Source organism: Tachypleus tridentatus, chromosome 6, assembly GCF_004210375.1.
Source record: "Tachypleus tridentatus isolate NWPU-2018 chromosome 6, ASM421037v1, whole genome shotgun sequence".
Classification (NCBI taxonomy): Eukaryota; Metazoa; Arthropoda; class Merostomata; order Xiphosura; family Limulidae; genus Tachypleus; species Tachypleus tridentatus.
In genome coordinates this window covers 90,694,996-90,716,121 of record NC_134830.1, presented here as the reverse complement: position 1 = coordinate 90,716,121, position 21,126 = coordinate 90,694,996, and the positions used below count along the sequence as shown (strand labels likewise).

The following is a 21,126-nucleotide window of genomic DNA, read 5'->3' as shown; positions in this document are numbered from 1 at the left end:
AAACGTACAGTTCAAACCTTTAAGTAATGGTCTTATAAACTAAACCTGCAATTTTTTTCTTATGTGTATTTCAATGTTTAATATGCTAGGTTGTATCTTGTTAAACTCATGCTCATAAGGTAACAGACTATATTTTACAATATAAAACCCGACTGACTTAAACTTCACAATATACTTTAACAGTATTTGCATACCTTTGCACAAAACCTTCTAACAAACTGTGAAGAACATGTGCTCGATACCTCATCTGTTTTCTGTCTTTTGGAGTGCTGTCTAGGCACTGGCCATTCTGAATCGGACGTTCAAACATATTGCAGAACTCATTACGATTGCCCAGGTAGTTGGGTCGCACAAAATCAATCATACACCAGTACTCCAAAAGGTTGTTTTGTAATGGATATCCTGTCAACACCACTCTTCGTCTAAAAACAAGCAAAAAAGTGTTAATTATATGTGGGTTTGGTAATTTTAACTAACCAAGTCACCATGAAATTATATGTAACTATGAATGAGCTAAATGTATCCTCACAAAGTTTTACAAGCTTTTGTTAAACATTACAGATATTTTGTACACAAAAATCAGATTTTTAATGAAGTGCTTTTACTAAATATTTTTCTATGAATTTACAAATCCTTTAATCTTAATAAGACAACCCAAGTGAAAAGTTATTTTCATGTTAAAAATAGCAAAACTTTGTTTCATCTTAAAGATTTCATATTTCACTTGCATAATCTTCTGAGTCCCCTAAATGAATATCAACTTCATTTTTCAGTAAAACTTTACACTTTACCTCTTATCAAAACACAGTGCAGTGTGTCATATGTACAAAACAGTTTGCAGGTCACATTGTGAGTTATAAATAGGGGTGATAATTTAGTAATTTTCCACTTTCTGTAGCTTGGACATATAGAAATGGATGATGAAGATAAATGGGCCAATTGGTTTTGAATATTGATGATAGCAAGACAAGAAGAAATGTGAAGTGATTTAAGGGCCAGTAAGGTGCTAAGCAAATCTGTATAAATAGTACAATTGTTGTACTGCATAGCTTCTACATGATCCAGGGCAAGAAAAATGATGTACAATTTGGCAGTGAACACAGAAACTGTAGAGGGGATTCTGTGTGCAACAACCCACAGAGTCATCTGATTTCGAACCCTCTGTATAAATGGGAATGGAAGGATGGTTTGAAAGATGTTTGATAAATAAAAAATTATACTTTCACTCACGAGTATCTGTCTTCCTTAGATGACTCAAATAAACATCACATTTGGGGATGGTAATAAGCCATGGTTGGAAGGGCTGACCAGTAGAGAATGCAATTTCATCCAAGGACAAACCCAATTTAGCTAGCTGCTTCTGGATACTAAGGCCAAAAGGAACAATGACAGACCATCTATTCTGAAAAAGCATATCCCACTGAAAGAGGAATACACAACCCCACACAAAATGCTGTGGTAATGATTGAAGCTTTGAAGCATATAGCAAAGAAAGTTGCAAGTGGTGGAGGTGTAGAGGAGATTCGTGTGACTCTGTTTACAAACTCTGGACTGGAGAAACGCAGAGAGATTCTGCAAAGAGCCAAAGCCCAAGATGGTAAATGGGGTCCAGAGTCTTTAAGTTCAAGGACCTTGTAGAACCCACAAGCCACAGACCCATAGTCCAGTTTGGATTGAATGAGGGTATGATAGATCTTTAGTATGGAACATCAATCTTTTCCCCAAGAGGTGTAAGAGAGGACATGGATGATGTTCAGTACATTTGTACACTTGATATGTATCTGTTTGACATATGGAATAAAGGTCAGCTAGTCAAAGTTAAGCCCAAAGAATTTTGCCTCAGGGACCACAGGAAGAATAATATCACCAAAACAGAGCCAAGGATCAGTGTTAATACTCTGTTGGCAGCAAAAGAGCATGCAGACAGCTTTAGAGAAAGAAACATAAAATTGCTTGCTATGGTCCACTTCAATAAACAACTGAGGGCTTGACAACTGACATGAGATGTGGAAGTTGTTGTCGTAGAGCCTGTTTGCAATAGGAGGAGGAAGTTGTTAAGTGATGGTGCTAATCTTCATACTGAAAAGTGTGACACACAAGAGACAGTCCTGAGGGATTCCAAATTCCTGTGGGAAAGTCTAAGACCCATACAGACTTGGAATTGCTGGTCCTTTAAAATTTTTTGATAAAAATAGGCAAATGGCCCCACAACCCATATGAGTGGAAGTCTTGCAAAATGCTATAGCTCCACAGAGTATCATAAGTCTTCTCAAGATCAAAGAATACAGAAATAAGATGCTGTTACTGAGAAAGGCTGTCCTAACTGACATTTCAAGTGCAATCAGGTGGTCTGTGGTACAGCCTTGTCATCAAAATCCACACTAGGTGGGCAATAAGTCATTTTATTCCTGAAACCAAACAAGACAAGTAATTAAAAAGACAGCTTGTAAATGCAATTAAACCATAATATGGTCATCTGAGAAAAAGATCAAAAGGGGGGAGGGAAGTATACTCCTACTGACCTTCTGAATCTTGTCCCATGTGATTCTGAAACTGGCGGTAGAAGAAATGCTGGTTGTAAACTAAATCAGAGATACCTTCTGGCTTTCACATCTTACCTGTCGAGCATGTGCATGGGTCTACTGAAAAACAATGCAGTTTGAAAGTGTGGGATACCTACAAAAGGTAGCTCAGGCCCATTTTTCCTATTACTTGGTGGGATCAAGATCTGAGAGAGCAGTGAAAGAGAGTCAGATGGCCTGGTCAAGCTTTCTCTGCAACATGTGTGTGATGACATCAACCATGGTCAGTCTCTCTCAATATGATTGGAAAATAATAACTGCCCCATGGGTCACTTACTGTCAATCCTTCACGAAAATTGAGAGGAAAGTGAAAGATCAAAAGCAGAAAAGACTGACTATGTGCATGAGAATAAGTATAAAAACCAATTATAAAGAGAGAAAGGTTACAATCCAAGAGCACATGCTCTACAGAATGACCCTCCCCATCAATATCAGCACCACCCCAGAGGGGATTATGTCTATTAAAGTCCCCCAGGATTAAAAAGGGAGATGGCAATTGTTCAATGAGAGCATCAAGATCTGATTGATTACAGGTTTTTTCCTGAGACAAGTAGAGAGGACAAACAGTGATGGTATGACTTATGGAAACATAGATGGCCATGGCATTCAAGGGTGTATTAAGTGGCAAAATAGGGCAAGCATGGGCTGGTCGACCAGCACTGTCACACTTCAATGCACTCATCTATCATGCAATCCTTCACTGTGGTATAAACAAAACTGCAGAAAAGTGACTGTATTGGCAGGTTTCAAAAATGTTTCCTGTAAGGAAAGAAATAAGGAATGATAAGAACCAATCATTGCCTTAATGTCATTCAAATTAGAATGGAAATCTCGACAATTCTACAATATCAAAATGGCCAGTTTTGCTCAGGTGGAGAAGAAATGGACAAAGAACCCTTCTGTTTTCGACCATGTTGTTTCTCTCTTTTAGGAGGTTTGTTGACTTCTCTAAATACTGCCCTGAGCCCATTGGGCAGGTTATTATTGGCAGATAAAGATTCAAGTGATTGATGGCATGAACAAATAATTATTCTGCATTTTGGGACCAAATAAGATGGACCCAAAGAAACAACATAACCTGGAGCAAAAGGAAGCAGATTCAAGGAGCGACTGGAAGAAGTGGTGGGAAAAGAGATGAGTGGATGTTGACTCATCAATTCTTTTTACCATGGAAGGCAATGTCAGTGATACAGAGAGATCTGTCTGCACTCCAACTGTAGTACCTAAATGGAGTGCAGAAGCATATGTCTGAGATGGAGTGGGAGACAATAACTTCTGAGACTCTGGGTAGGAGATATTGTTCACAGTCTTTAAACATTGGACTTCTTTCTCCTCAACCTGCCCAGGGCAAGAAATTAAAAGGAATAGGAACCATTACAGTAAACACAATGAGGTTCCAGTTCACACACGTCAAAGAACCATGATATAATGTCTACAAATGACTGAACTGCTGACACTGGAAACTTCTGAGAACATTGGGAACATATGGGTGTACCTTGCAGTTTAAGCAACCTACCTTGATGGTGGCAAGTAGACAGAGCAATGTAAACTTCAAAATTAAAACACTGGTAGGCAACATAATTTCATCCTTGTGAGTAAATAAATGCCTCACTGCAGAAACTCTGTGGATAGAAAAACCAGTGAGGATCTCTGATTCAGGAATGTTCTTCAAATCCCTCTCAACAATAACTTCTCTTGAGGAATCCAGAATAGCATGGAGAATAACATCAATGGGTATATCCCCAATGCTCTTCAAATTCAGGAGGAGTTTTGTGTGTTGTGGTGAAGATGTTTCTTCTAAAATATCTTCAGAGCATAACTTCCTCACTGACTTGGAAGAGCCAGTAAGACACTCTAAACCCTTTTGAATGAAGAAGGGAGATATCTGCCATAAGGACTTCTCAGGTAATAAATGCGAAATAAGAAATCTAGGTACAGAATCTGACTATGGTGATTGCTGAACAGAGTCATCCACACATGGTCATTTACCAACAATCTGTTGGTTTTTTTTTTCAGTTTTATTTATTTATTTATTTTTGTTCATGAACTAGGGTATCCATAGTAATTAGAATATATTTCAATGCCCACTGTTTCAACCCACCATGGATCCCAACAAAGGGATACACACTGCAATACAAAGATTTTGTGAGCACTATACCCAAACACCAGCATCAGATACAATGTCCACAACACCTGATGAGACTGCCCAATACTGGTACTTGGTTGACCCTAGCCCAAGTGGACCAGCTGACATATCCAGCAATACACTGCAAACATGTGAGTGTATGTGTAGATTCCAGAGGAGGTAAATTGAAAGTACAGAACCTTCTCTGGGAGGTCCCCTCACCATGTACAGGATTCCACTTCGAGGGTCAATTTGTTCATTCCACATACATAGATCACTAAAATAAAAACATGATGCATAATTAACAATTTAAATGACTAATATAAAATCTTAAAGCATGAACCAATTGCTTTTCAAAAAAATCAATTACATATAAAGTTTTTGTACAGTTAAACAAATATGCCTTTATTAGTGTATCACTTCAACAAACATTTTATAAAATAATATTATAAACATCTATAACTAGTCACAGACATGTTAATCAAGTCTTTCAAACTTCACAGTAATCTAACCATTCATCCACATTTTTACTTTACACCTTCTCAAATTACAATATACTAGCATAAACACCACCCTATAGACAACTATTTGTGCAAGTAGTTACTGAGCATAATACTTATACCTCATAGAAGAAAATTTTAGAAAAAGTAAGTACTTTCTAAAAATAGGTTTCTCAGGGAAGTACTGCAAGAAGAAAAGTGTTTGGAATGTGCTGATACAAACTGTAATGTTTTTATATATTAAAAGTGGTACCTTTTATCAGAAATAATAAGTTCTTCTTAAGAGCTCCATTTTTTGAATACTATATTTACAAATTACATCAATAAAGATAATAATCCAACCCTCACATAAAGTTTTTGCAAAAATCGTGTTTGTGTTGCGAGGAAAATACTTTTATTTAAAACTCTTTTCTGTGGTAAAGAAATGATTCAATTGAAAATACTTCAGTTTCTAATACAGATACACATTGTTTAGATTTGGAAATCAAATTACTTGATAAAAATGATATCAATATCAATATTTTTGACAAAAGATTTCAACTTTCCAATTTATGGTTTACCTACCTTAAATAGTAATGTGCCATACCCATCTGTTATAAACATTATAACTTTGCAGTTATTGAGATATTTTAAAATTTGTAATAAATTACAATATTTTATTAATAATGTTGAGATACTGATACACAAATTAATAGTTAATGAATTTAATAAAGAAATTTTAGATAAAATTATTAAATTATTCTATAAATACAAGAATGTACTAAATAAATAGAAAGATATAAAAATCAGAAAAATGTTATTAAAAATTACAAAATTATTTTTAGTTAAAAAATAAGGTCATTTAAGAACTTGACACTACTATATGTGGATGCACACCTTGAGCCACATACAAAAGCACAACAGTCACAGTAAACTTAGTATACTAATATGGTTCAATGTCATGTTAATTAGTGCTTCTACCATATTACGGGAAGGAATGTTATCTTCAAGAGAAAAGTTTCATCTTACTTACCTCTAAATGGTAGTAACTTATTTCCTTATTTTTAATTTTTCTTACTCTTATTCTTGGGAGAGCAGTCACCTTCCCACAACTGTCTGTAGGCAGGGAAAGGTGATATAGATGTGGTACATTGTGGGCTTGAGCACCCACATCCCACTCTCCTAATTTCTACCCTAACTGTGTCTATTTTTCTTTCATGAAACTAGCAAATTGGAGGTTAAGACTGATAGGTGGTGTATCCCCACTGCAATGTGGGTCCTACTTTTTAGTCACCTCCAAAACCTAGAACACATTTTATAATCCTACGTTGTAGCTTGTACCCTACAATCTTTTTTTTTTTTTAAATTCAGGGTAGTTTGTTTAATTTTGATGTGTTCTGTTTGGGTTAGAAAAGTATGGTTGTAATATATATATAAGTGTGTGCACTGTATAATTCCCCTCGTCTGCACAACGTCTTCAATGATTTTAAAAGGTTTACTTTATATAGTGCTATTACTTGAAAAACAAAATAGTTATTTATAAAGTTGTTGACCATATCACAATATATTGTAAAATATTGAACAATGTTCAAATTCTTTTCAACATATGAATGTGAAAAATTCATATCCAAAACACATTGTGTCTTAGAAACTTTCCAAAATTTTGCAAATAAAAGAATTTTGAATAAATATCCTTATTTTTCATTTTTTTTTCTTTGGTTATGCCCAATTTTATATTAACTAGAAAAATGTTTATTCTAACTGAAAATCACAGATCTCAGAACTTTATGAGAAGATGTTCTGATATCAAAATAAAGTTTTATAACAATAAGAAACTGCTATTGTTCAACTTGTTTTTATGGATTATTCTTAAGCTGTTTAAAGTGGAATTGCTGAATAGGAAATAGGAGACTTTAAACATGAGATATAAAATTACATCAAACAACACAGTCTGCACTATATACATTTGAAGAGTGTAATGCCTAAAAGCAACAGTTTTTAACCTAGCTGATTCAATAACATTATATTCAAGTTAATAATACTAAATTTACTTTGATATGGAAAAAAAATTTAGTTTAGTTGTTAGTTACTTATCATAAAAGTAATTTTATACACATCATAAAATTAATGTTTGCTTAACCTCTCAACCAGTTACTCTGGTAAGTTAACATTAAAATGCATATAAAAAACATTTTAATACATTTTGAAATACAAGTTAAAAGTGTTGAACATTTTCAAATACATTTATTCAACTGTTGTCTTGTAATATTATTACATGATTTACTTACTTAGTGCGTATGCTTTTTAATGCTGTAGAAGTGCTGGCATGGCTATTTTTTATTCTGTGCCCTTCATCACATATTACTAGATCTGGTCCTGGATTGATGATGGCAAGGTAAATTTCTGTAAAAATAAAATAAATTTTACATTCACACACTCTACTGTGAATACATAAAAAACAAATTAAATACTGATGAATAGAAAAAATATCATATTACCAGAAAATATCTTACAACATAAAAAATCTTAAGAAAACGCAGTAGTTTTAACAAAAATAAATATATATATTTTGTTGTATCAAGGAACACATCAAAAGTTTTGTGCATAAAATATAATAAGTAGAATGGCTTCATTATTTTTTCCAGTTTTAATATTACAATAAGAATTGACACTTTCACTACAAGCATCTTTTTTCTATGCATTTACACAAGGTTTCAGTGAGTTAAACATTTAATTAAACTACATTATCATAATATACAAATAAATATAGCACAGAAACAAAGCTGGTAATCTCAATTTTCACATTATACAAGACTTACATTCATAATCATATAAAGAAAATTTGTAAAAATTCAGAATTACCCTTGATATTAGAATTGTAACATTTACTTTCTAGGTATTTCATTTTCTTTAATATATTACCACCCTTCCAAGAGGTATAAATTTTGATGTAGTTTTTCATTATAGTATTGTAAGCATTCATCCAAAGCATAATTTTTATAGCTTTCAACTTTATTTTGTTACAAAACCAATAAATAGAAAATCAAACTCCTCTTACTACATCTACTTGTCACATCCTCTCTTCCAGAAATTGCCAATAGTTCTATCTCACATTTAATAGTATATTATGTATAACCAACAAACATCCAACATTTTGTTTTATCAAATGATGCATTATACTACATTGTATTTTTGTACAAAGAACTGTTAGTTTCACTTTCAGTTCAAACCTTATTCCTATAGAAAACACACTGACAATCTAAATCTAAATAAAGCATGTTGAGCAGTCAGCACTTTGACTTCATATATATATAGTTTTTTTATGTCTAACAAGTGACTCCTACTGAAAGTTTGCAAAATTTCGTGAAGATACACAAAACATATCAGAAGTTATAGTGTGAAAAATAAAGGTAAATTTGGGATCACAAACTTGACAAAGCCTGTAGTGGTAATTAAATTATTGAATAAATACAGAAGGTTCATGATGTAATACTTTATTTTTTCAACTGTTTAAAATGTGCTCTCGCAGCATACAAAAAGCATTGCATCTACATGCAACTGGATAATGCAGCAACAATAAACATCTTACCTAGTTAAGCTGGCCACTTTCCTAACAATTGCATCCTTTAGGGATGGAACTGTGAGAGGCTTCTTACAATTCATGTATGATTTTAGGTACCTCAACAATAAGAAATCAGTTGTTACTAAATCTGGTGAACAAGATGGCCATTTGCAAGGTAAGCAACTTGTCTCATCCTTTTTTATTTTGCTTTATGAACTAGCACACAGCAATGTTGAAACCACAAACTTTGTGGATGTTACACATTCTATGGCATTCCAAGAGATGCCTGAAAAGCACATTCTTGGGTGCAATAATATTTTACTACTTCACCTATCACACAATTGTCAGTTTCCTGTTGGTTGAATGAGTTGAACAATAACTGACAGGCATATTTATACTAGAGTGAAAAAAAAATGCAAATGAAAAAAGCAACTGTGTACAAGATGGCAACATAACAACTGTGGCATTTGCATCAACAAGGTACTTTTAACAACTTCACTTTCCTAAGCAAGTGAGAGCACTACATGGTATTTTAGAGCACAGAATGTACAGGTTTGAAGTCCATGTACTGACAACTCCTCAAAAACAAAACTAATAGCATGGCTAGCTGTGGAACCCTGCTACACTGTCACTTTAGCATTATGGAGGTGTGTAGGAAATGTTACATACAGATTATTTTCCAACCAGATAATACAAAAAAGGGTGAATTGTGCTTCATCAGTCCCAAATATATTGGTAAGTCACTGGACAGCTATTTTTGGTCTTCCCAACAACTGCAACTCAAACTAACACAGCTGGATTAAATTCACCTCCTTATGGACCTGAACATTACAAATATTTAAGGAAATGTTGTAAAGCTGAATGAAGAGCCTTATGAAGAGTTGAAATTTGCAAATCAAGACACTAAGTGACATAAAATGCATTGTCAAACCTACGTGCAGTTGTGCTAGCTTGTTTTACTATGCATGACTGACCTCAGAAAAGAAAATGAGTTAAAAACTGTGACCAATGCGTTGACTAACCAAGACAACTTCCTCCTTCTGATCCTTATGGAAGCAAGACAGCCAAAGTACAAAAGAAGGTTTTATCTGGAAAAGTTTGTTATCACATTGCTCATTCCAACCCAACTCCGAACTGGTACAGAGTCAAGGTTTGATGAACACAGGATCACAGTCTATGTACAAGACAGAAGGCATGGTCCTGATAGCAACAGAGCAGACAGACTTAGCTGTGGTGTCAGCAAGCTCATTCCTGTGTATACCAACGTGGCCCAATATCCAGAAGAACTGGAGAGAAATGAATGATAAAGAGAAACAGGCCAGTAGGTTTTGAATATAGATGAGAACAGGGTAAGAACTAATGTGAAGCAATTCCAGGTCCAGTAGAGAGCTATGCGAATCAGTATAACTAGTACAGCTCATGTACTATATAGCTTCTATGTAATCCAAGGCAAGAGAATTGGCGTACAGTTTGGCAGTGAACACAGAAATTGTAGAGGATCCTGGGTGCAACCACTAAACCACAACAAACTATGACAGAGCCCACTGAGTCATCTGGTTTCAAACCATCCATATAAATGGAAATGGAAGGATGGTTCGAAAAAAAGATGCTCAGCAAATAGAAGATGGTACTTCCAATTAGAAGTATCCTCAATGAGTATACCCCCAGTGGCCTTCAAATGGAAGAGGAGTTCACTCTGTTTTGCAGTGAATGCTTCCAATAAGATGTCCCAGGAACATAGCTTTTTGACTAACTTAGGAAAGCCAGCAAGTCTTTGTAGTCCCTTCTAAATAAAAAAGGGAGACATTTTCCCAAAAGATTTGTCTGATAAAGAATGTAATATCACAAAATGAGGTACAGGTGTTGAAGAAGTTGAAGATTGCTGTTCAGAACCTTCAAGACATGGTCACTTACTTGTGGTCTGTTTTTTAATTTTATTTTTGAGTTGGTGAATCAAGGACACTGTAGCAACTCCATGGTTTTGTGAGTACTAAATTCAGACACAATGTCCACAACACTTGCTAAGAACATCCAATACTTGTATTTGATTGACCCTAGCCCAAGTGGACCTGCTGACTGACCCTGGGGGATTACCCCATGACTGCCTATCTCTAGGGATTCAAGGCCAAAATGGTGTGTTAGGGTTGAACCATTCAACCACCAGGATTCTCTCCTCCGGTTGCCACGCACGGCAAACGTGGGTGGATGTTTAGATCACAGAGGAGGTAGACTAAAAGTACAGAACCTTTTCTGAGAGGTCCCCTCACCATATACAGGATTCCACACTGAGGTCCTAAATGGTCTTATGGAATATCTCATTTGCACAGAACCTGTTGCAACCAGTAGTAAAATAATTAAATCTGTTGCTAGTATGGAATTGGACTGAGAGAAGCACATCTGTCTGGGCAACACTTGCCACAAAGTGAGATCCAATGAATGCAAAATGCAAGGGACTCTGGGAAAGAGAGAGACAAGACTGTAACAAATTTATTCCCTCCTCCTTATAAACCAGTGAACATTGTTAAAAATGGCCATGAGCTGGGGAAAAACTCCCAGAAGAAAGATTCTTAAGCATATACCATACACGAGAGAAATACATTGGGAGAAGGTTGATTATTAGCCTGTAAAAAACTTCCCCACTGGATAAATGGTCAGCAAAAAGTGCTGAATCTGCTGAGATGTAACTCTGAAGATATTTCACTAGCAAATATTAAAATATGTAAAATGGATATTTGGGAATCCATCTCTAAGGAACTTGGGAAGAAAATCAAAAAAACTGAAGGATCCCAATGAAAACACAGCCAGTGGGTCACATAACACTTCCAGGCCTGACGAGTCAAAACGGATTATCAGATTACAATCACTTTCGAGATGAGAAATAGATGACAAAAGAATTGCACAAATGGATATATCTCCTTTTCTAGTTGTTAGAGCCTTAGAAAGAAATTATCTAAAGATATAGCAAGACCTAAGTGGAGAGAGAAAGTCCTACAAACATGCCAACAACAAAAACTTAAGACATCAACATGTCAGTAGAAAAAAAAAACTTCCACTAGGAGACAAAAAACCAAGGCATGGAAAAAGACAAGGAGAATACAAGGTCTACCATTCCTTCTTGTAATGAAATGATCAATCTCCCAGTCTGAACCAAAAAAATCAGGAAGAAGAAGAAACTAAAGTCACCCCTCTCCACCAACAAGTGAGGAGTGTATTTAAAGGAGATAAGGAAGAGCCCCATAATCACACAAAACCAAATGATTAATAGAAGAAAAGGAGTAGGATCCAAACTGTATTTATGAGAAGCTGAAATAATAAAGAAATTATTAGAAAACAGAATCCAAATTCACCCCAGGATCAACACTGTAGAAGAAAACACTTCAGGCTAAATGTATGTCCCATCTCTCATCAGATCAAAATATGACAGCTCCAACCAAAAATAGCCTCCACCCACCATGAAGAGAGAGGCTAGATAACAAAGGAGGAGCACAGTAGTTCAGAATTGCCACCTTGCTGACAGCAGTAATACAGGAAATTCATACTTGCAAATATCATGTCTTAGTTTTATTTTAATATATATAATTGTTTTTTTGAAATTATAAATTTGCTTAAATCCACAAGGTGGTAAGAAAACCCCAATCCATAGTGTCAAGATGCATGGCACTTTGTCAGAGAAAACTGTGACCAACACTTTGTCAAGAAGAAGTGATTAAATTATCTAAGTGAGGCTCTTATATACAGTACCAAGACAGAGGGTGCATTGACAAGGGTAAAGAAATTTGCAAACAGATATTTCCAAGGATAGTTAAATGGGATATAAAAGGTTGGAGCATGCAAGTCCAAAATGTATTTAGGAAAAGTCAATGTCAAAACATAGCTATATTGTTAGCAGATGGTAAGAATGTTTTGGATACAAGGCATATATAATATATGAACAAAAATATCTTTCATTATGCAATTTATTTTATTTATTAATTCTGAGACACCTTATGTTCTATACATAAATTATTAATGATATCATTCAATCTTGTTTATCAGTAGTTTACACTAAATGCTCCACCAAGAAAAAACACAATTATTTAATATGATACAATGAATGATCTCATAAATAGTGAACAGTATCAAAACAAGTGAGTAATATAGGGTTTATATTTATGTATTCAAAATGTTTTACAAAAAAATGTTCTAATTTTATCAAAATAATGCAAGAACTAAATACTACTCTGTCCTCTTTAGATGCAAATTTTGTGTTAAAACCACTTTAGTTTTAATAATCAAATTGGTCTGATTCTTGAAAATACCTTCCAAAAGATTCCTATTCCTGTCCAGCTCTTTATAATCAAGTTCTTTTTTTGCATCCCTTTTCTTCTTACTGAATGGAACTTTTTTCAAAGCAAACATTCGAAACATTTCATAACCCATAAGTAGCACACCTCCTTTTTCTTTCCACTCCACTGAAAAATCAACAACATAAAAAACAAAATTTTTATTGTTACTAGCAGCAATGAATAATGCAGTATCATCATAAAGTTTAGAGCATGAAACTTAACATACTACAAGTTTTAACTTTAAAATAAATAAATGATGGTGGAAAAACAACAATATAAATGTTTGCATTTGTATATGCATGCATTTTAATGAAATAAAATCTAATGCAAACCATGTTTGCTTGCAAATGTTGTCTTCATAATTTTCTAATCATTCTATTAAAGATAACAAATAAAGGAGAATAAAATTCATATTTGAGATCTATCATTTGTTATCTTTAATAGGATGATTAGAAAATAAAGGAGAATAAAATTCATATTTTAGATCTATCATTTGTACAAGCCACCTTCATTCAATACTATAACTCACACGCTTTGCTAAACCATAATAGCAGCCAAAAGCAAATATGAAATACTATTTATATGCAGCATCAATAAACATATTCCAGTGAAACTATACACTTAAACTGATGAGCTAATGAAGTTCTTTAGACCTGTAGTTCTTGTACTGCATAATAATTGTAAATGTGTTATGGACTAATAAAGAACAAGAGAAGCCAAAGAAAGATATTCAGTTAATTACAGTTTTAACCATTTTTTTCTAGCCTAAAACGTTTTTTGTTTGGCCAGCACACAATGATACACTTAACTGTTAGAAATATATGCTTATAAGTTACACAACAAATCAAATTAATAAATGTTTTTTTTTGTTGTTTTTTTTTGCATTTGTATTCAGTTATATTAGCTATAGCCTATACAAAAGATAAATCATGAAATGTACTTTCTAAGCTATTTTTTGATTTTGTGATGACAATTTCTTTTGGCTGTAGTTTTATCTGTATTCTATATATAATATATGACATTTTATTAAATAAGTGAATAAAAAATATTCAGAAACGAAATTTTTTAAAAGTACATAAATTTTACAGTTATGAAAACACATTATTAACTTACTTATCACTTGAGCTCTTGAAGTTAGGGTCTTATGATTTTCATTCAAAAGAAACACGTCAAAATGTCTTTTTCTGAATTGTTCTGGAGAGACAGATGATTGAAAATATTTTTCATGTGGAAGCCACATGTTAAATTCTGTCATCCAGTTCTGCAAGGTGTTAATAGGAACAATACACAGCACATTACATGCCGAAGTATGCCGAAGAAACACTTCCGTGAATGAAATTATCTATACATAAATGACAAACATATAAATTTAACTACTACTAATGGATTGGTTAAAACTAATTTAAAAAAGAATATTTTACCTGTATACATTGTATAACCATACATAGGGTGAATAATAACCAAGCTGAATAGAACAGATAAATAAATATTTTCTACTATTTCATTTTTCTATCTTATAGCATATGTATTTATGTATATGCTACAATTTTCAAGCATTCATTACAGATATGGGTAACAGATAAATCCCTAAAGGTGCAGCTTTAATAGTGGTAATTTTTTTAGCTTCACCACCTGAGAAGTTCTCAATCATATAAATGCAATGTCCTTTCTGAGTAGTAATACATGGCTTATCAAATATATAAATGCATATAAATAGCTTGACAACTGCTTTTAACTGAATATGCAACAATAAGTGAAAGATTACCATGAGTGTATAGTGGATTTAAACCTTGTAATATTTAAAGCTGAAAAAATAATTGCTACATTTTATTTACAAGGTCTAAAACATGAGTATAATGGACTGCACCCAAATCCTGAAGAATAACCCAGATGAGAGTGGTTTGTCCCTTCAAGTTGTTTATTTGGAATGATTTCACAATAAACTTTCATGAATGGACAATACATGCATAACAGAGTTAATATCCAGCAGTAGGTCTGAACACTGAACAGTGGTAATACACTGACTTTCAACCAGTTGTTTCAAGATTTGGGCTGAGTGAGTGACAGCCCAATCTCACACGAAAACTACCTTTTCTGATAATCTGGTTACTGATGTAGAGAGACAGAAGATCTTGGTTGATAACTGTGAAATACAGTATTAAGGATCCTTTCATATAACCACCAGTTGCAACCATCCAATTACCAATATATCATTTACACCATAACAAAAATACAGTTAACTTAACAGCCTTTTTGTTGTTAATATTTCATATTGCCTGGAACAAAGAGTAGCTTTCATGCAGTGCTTGATATGAAGACAACTTTTGAAATTACAGAAGTAGACTTGTACCAAACCTACAACAGTAGCAGCCATTCATTAGCACTTCTATTTATACCAAAATTAATTTGTTCTATGAGTTCTGAGTGGCTTGGTCATTCATAAAATGTTGTTTTCCAACATAATTGTAAATACATTGTCACTTTGACTTCCTTCTCATAATCCACTTATGCAACATTGTTTGTTGAAATGGCAAATTGTATATGCTAGCCTTTACCAAACTATACCTATGCTTATGCATTAACGTTTTTTGCATATATCATGGAGATGGTTCTGTATTCTTGAGGGTGCCAATTAGTTTTGGTAGACTATGTCTGTGTATAAATAACACTTCATTAAAATACAGTATCAAGTGAGTCACTTTATCATTGTTTAATGAAAAATTTATGACAATGTACTGTTACAAAGTAACAAATGACCACTGCAGGATTTTTAAGGAAATGCAGCATGAGACAGTGCCTTACAATTCTAATTCCCTGCCAAGACTATTGTTTAAATGTACTTCTCACTGCTGTTGCTAATGCTACCATGATGACCTATGGCATGCAGTGGCAACAAAATTGGTGGGCAAATCTTTATTTTAAACTAAACAAGAACTACCTTTACTACAACTACCAAGACTCCCACTCTTTAGAAACTAGTAGTAAGCAAAAATAGGCTTGATGGTGCAATGCCTATTAGTCGTAGTTCTGTGTAAACAATAACATTTTATAAAGCATGTATGGCTTAAATGTATGGTTTCTCTAAATGTATAAAACATTTACAATTTTCGTATAAAACCAAAAATAACTTAAAGTTCTCCAATCAACTGTTTCTGCTTTGAAGTGTTAGTTTTACAAACTTCCAACTTTTTCCAATTACAACAAATTTTAATGAGACTGTGTTTACTAAAAGACAATAAAATTACATTCAAATCTATGTTACTACAAAGTTTTATCAGTTTATTTGTGTTTTATCAAACACTTAACGTTGCTTGGAACTAGTTTAATTAAAACTCAAGTTTACCTTAATTAAAAAAATCATCCACAAGAACTTCCCTTTCTCATAAAAAAAATTGATAACTAATATAGGCATACATAATCTAAAAATACCCATGAAAGCCTTATAATAAAAAAGTAAATGTTAATAAAGATCATGTCAAAACCAATTCTTCAATTTGTTTGTTACATGTAACATATAAACTTTATTCAAACAGAAAAAACTTTTATATCGAGTTGATGTTTGGCAATCATCTACCTGAAGAGTTTTTCCCAAGCCCATACTGTGAGCAAGAATGCATCCAAAACCACCAGATGTCTTGAATCTCTCCAAGCTTTCTACTACATTGTCATACAGGAACCGTATTCCACCAATCTGAAATATACCCAAGTACATTATATAACCGTCATTCTCAACTGTCAACATTAAAAGTATGTTTTATGAAAGCACTAGCATATCTTCAAATACTGTTGCCAAGTAAATTTTCAAGAATCTAACCTAATGAGTATAAAATATAGCCCTTGCAACATGAGGACAGACAATTTTAGAATACTATTGGTCAGATATAGTCAGTATACTACAAATCTCAGAAGCTATAATTGAGATTAATGCTTATTAATCAAAAAACTACAGATATTTGAACAGAAACATTTAATGATTTTGAAATTACAAACTTCAGTGAATTAACTTTGGATGTTAATATTTCTATGAGGACATTAGATATTTTCATCGGGAAAAAAACCCACATATGAGGAATAGGGCAAGTTATCATTCCGATCCAGTAAAGTGTATCTGTGTATCAACATAAAAGTAATTTGCACCTTGTTAACCATTGATAAAATATTCAATTCCAGAACAGATAGAAGACTCAATATTATTTGTATGTTTGTAAAACTTTTGTACATAAATCATTATTTGTAATAACTAGTTGTAACAATCATTATTATAAATGGTATTCTTTTTTGTATATTAAATATATTTGTGTTAAGAAAGAAAATTGTGTGTATCAATATTGTTGGCAAATATCATAAATTTGACACATATCAATATTCAATTAACTTTTAAATTCAGCTTTGATTTTCTGGCTATTTGGTTGGTTGATTTGGTGTTTCATGGTACAAAGCAGCTGGGCTATCTGTGCCAAACATCCGGTAAAAAATTAAAATAAAAATAAATTTAATAAAACTCATAAAAGGAAATTAAGGTAACACAAAACAAAGTTTAAAAAATAAATAAATAGCATAAAACCAATGTTTACATCTAGTCTACAATGTTAAGAGAAAAACTACAGTAATACAAGTTGTAAAGGACTTTCTGTAGCATAATTGTAATTATCATAACTTGCCAGGAAATTACAAAAACCAACATCAGTCACCTGAAGTTGGTCTTTCCAGTCCTGGTTCCAAGTTATTTGACGTTATGGCCATTTTCAAAAAAGTAAAGTAATAAATGTTTTAAAAGACTTGCAGCAAAATTTTAATAATAACTTGCCAGGATGACTAACGGGTAGTTCAAACAGCAGCATTAGTCACCTGAAATTGACCTTTCCAGTCCTGGTTTCAAGTTGTTTGATGTCACAGCCATTATCTAATTTCAAATCAAACTAGATGGACTTTGATTCTTAAAAGGGAATCATATTAAAAAAGGTCTAATGTATAAATTAAAAAATTTAAATTACATTAAAAAGATTAATGGCCTTTAAAAAAACTAAAAACATTTCCAAGATGAACAGTGTCATCATCACCAATAACACTGTCTAACGTTATGGACAAACCTAGGGACAGAAAATTTTTAAAATGGTGCTGTCGTTGAGAGTCGTAACGACAGCAAGAAAATAAAATCTCACTTATTGTGACCTGAGTGTTACACAAACTACACACTGGTGCATCAGTTCTAGATAAAAGAAAACAATGAGTTAAAAAACTGTGACCAATGCATAGTCTAGTTAGAACAACTTCCTCTTTCGATCATTACAGAAGCAAGAAGGCCAAAGTCCAATATAGGGTTTTATTTAAAAAAAAGCTTGTTTTCGCATTGCTCACTCCAAGTCCACTGCCAGCTGGTACTGGGTGAAGTCTTGAAAACAGGACCATAGTCCATGTATGGAACAGACAAAGTGGTGATAGTGCCAGAGCAGATAGATTTAGCTGTGATGTCGGAGAGCTTGTTCCTGCGAATAATAATATGGCCTGGTATCCCAAAAAACTGGATAGAAGTAGATGTTAAAGAGAAGTGGACCAGTCGGTTTTGAATATTGGCAAGAACAGGGTGCGAACTAATGCAAAGTGATTCCAGGACCAGCAGAGAACTAAGCGAGTCAGTACAAAATAGTGCAGTTTGAGTACTGCTTAGCTTCTATGTGATCCAGGGCAAGAGAAACGGCATACAGTTCATCAGTGAACACAGAAGCTGTAGAGTGGATTCTGCATGCAACCACTGAACCACAACAAACCATAGCAGAGCCCACACAGTCACCTGATCTTGAACCATCTGTATAAACAGGAATGGAAGGATGGTACGAAAGATGTTCAGCAAATAACAGACAGTATTTCCAATCGGGAGTATCTGCTTTTTTCAGATGACTTAAAGATAGATCACGTTTGGGGACTGTAAGAACCTTGGTGGGAACGTCGCTTCCCAAGTAGTGGAAGAGAGGACACGAAAGATGTTCAGTGCTCTTGTACATTTGACCAATGGCTGCTTGATGTGGTGTAAAGGTCAGCTTACAGTGAAAGATAAGAGTCAAGAACTTTATCTCAGAGACCACAGGCAGCACAATTTCATCAATACAGAGTTTAGGATCAGGGTGAATACCCCCGTTGGTGACAAAAGTGCATGCAAATGGTTTCAGAGAGAAAGAAGTTAAAGTCATTTGCTGTGGTCCACTTCAGTAAATGATTGAATATACCTCATGTTCAATGACTGACATGAGATGTGAAGGTCATCAACACAGATCCCATTTGGAACAGTAAGAGGAAGTTGTTCAGTGATGGCATTAATCTTTATACTGAAAAGTGTGACACTCAAAACACAGCCCTAAGGGATTCCAAGTTCCTGTAGAAAAGAACGGGAAAGTGTCGAACCCACATGAACTTGGAATCTCCTGTCAATTGAAAATTTTTAAATAAAAATGAGCAAATGACCAGATAACCCACATATATGGAGGTCTCACAAAATGCCATATCTCCATGTTGTATCATAAGCCTTCTCAATGTCAAAGAATATTGATACAAGATGTTGTCATTTGAGAAAGGCTTCTCTGATTAACGTTTCAAGTCAAATCAGGTGGTCCATGGTGAAGCTCTATTATCGGAACCCACACTGGGAGGGCAAGAGGAGGTTGTTTAGTTCAATGAACCAAATAAGACAAGCTTTAACCATCCTCTATAAGATCTTACAAAGACAGCTCTTCAAAGCAATTGGACAGTAGTTTGAATGAATCTTGGGATCCTTCCAGGCTAAGAGAAAGGTAGGACAATAGCCTGGCACCAGGCATCAGGAAAAACATCATCCTACCAGATTCAGTTAAAAAACAATCAGAAGAATAGCAAGAGAAGCAGGAGACAGATGGCACAGCATTTAATAATGTACATCATCAGGTCCAACCGATGTGCTGCCAGACCAATGAAGGGCCTGTTTGATTTCCACCAGTGTAAAGGGAAGATTAGAGTCCTAGAGACAATCAGCTCAAAAGGAAAGAGGTGATCGATCTGCCTGAGTATTGATGGCTAAGAAGGTGAAAGAAAAAGCAGAAATACTAGATACCCAGCAAGACTCTCACCTGGAGTATCAGCAATGCTCAAGGTATCAGCTACTTCCTGGCCATCAGAGGGCAAGATCAAGAGGGGGACAGAATTATATTGCCCACTGACCTTTTGAATCTTGTCCCATATGACACTGGAACTGGAGGAAGAAGATATGCTGGTTGTGAACTTAATCCAAGATTCCCTCTGGCTTTGACGTCTTACCCACTGAGCATGTGCAAGGGCCTGCTGGAAAGTGATGCGGTTAGAGTGGGTGGGATGTTTACAGAAAGTGTCCCAGGCCTGTTTTTGAGCCTTCGGTGCCATGTGGTAGGCAGGATTCCACCATGGACGAGGTTATTGTGGAAAACATTTTGAGATTTTAGGAATACATTGAGCAGCTGCTTGTATAATGCAGTCAGTTACTATTGCCACATAGTCATGTATTGATGGTTTACAGACAATTGCAGGATCAAGTTCTGTGAGAGCAGTGAAAGAGGGCCAGTTTGCTTGATCCAGCTTCCACCATGACATGTGGGTCGTGTGGCATTGACCACAGCCAGTCTCTCTCAAAATTATAGGAAAATGATGACTGCCTCGTAGATTATTGTCAACCCTCCATGAAAAATGGGAGAAGAGTGAAGGGGAGCAAATTGAGAGATCAATAGCAGTAATAGACTGACTAGTTGCATGAAAATAAGTAGAAGAACCAGTATTGAAAAGAGAAAGGTTATGATCATAGAGCATACGCTCTAAAGAGTGACCCCTCCCATCAATATCAGCACTTCCTCAAGATTAAAAAGGGAGACAGCAACTGTTCAATGAGAGCATCAAGGTCTGATTGATCATATGTCTCTCCAGGCAACAGGTAGAGAGAACAAACAGTGATGATATGACCAAAGGAAACATGGATGGATACAGCTTCTGAGACCGTGTCTAGTGGTAAAGACAGGGTGGGCACATGCTGATCAATCAACAGTGCCACCCCTACATG

At 34.5% G+C, this 21,126-nt stretch overlaps 1 protein-coding gene across 3 annotated transcripts in view; it reads right to left on the bottom strand.

The window, feature by feature from the left end:
* LOC143253024 (helicase ARIP4-like) overlaps positions 1 to 21,126 on the bottom strand; it is a 104,811-nt gene that overhangs the window by 39,321 nt on the left and 44,364 nt on the right. For all 3 annotated transcript variants that reach the window (XM_076506100.1, XM_076506099.1, XM_076506101.1), the window contains 5 exons: positions 16,648 to 16,764; positions 14,187 to 14,415; positions 13,047 to 13,199; positions 7,475 to 7,589; positions 195 to 422 (listed from right to left, as the gene is read on the bottom strand). In XM_076506100.1, coding sequence (XP_076362215.1) covers positions 195 to 422; positions 7,475 to 7,589; positions 13,047 to 13,199; positions 14,187 to 14,415; positions 16,648 to 16,764 — 842 coding nt within the window. The remainder of the gene's footprint in view (positions 1 to 194; positions 423 to 7,474; positions 7,590 to 13,046; positions 13,200 to 14,186; positions 14,416 to 16,647; positions 16,765 to 21,126) is intronic.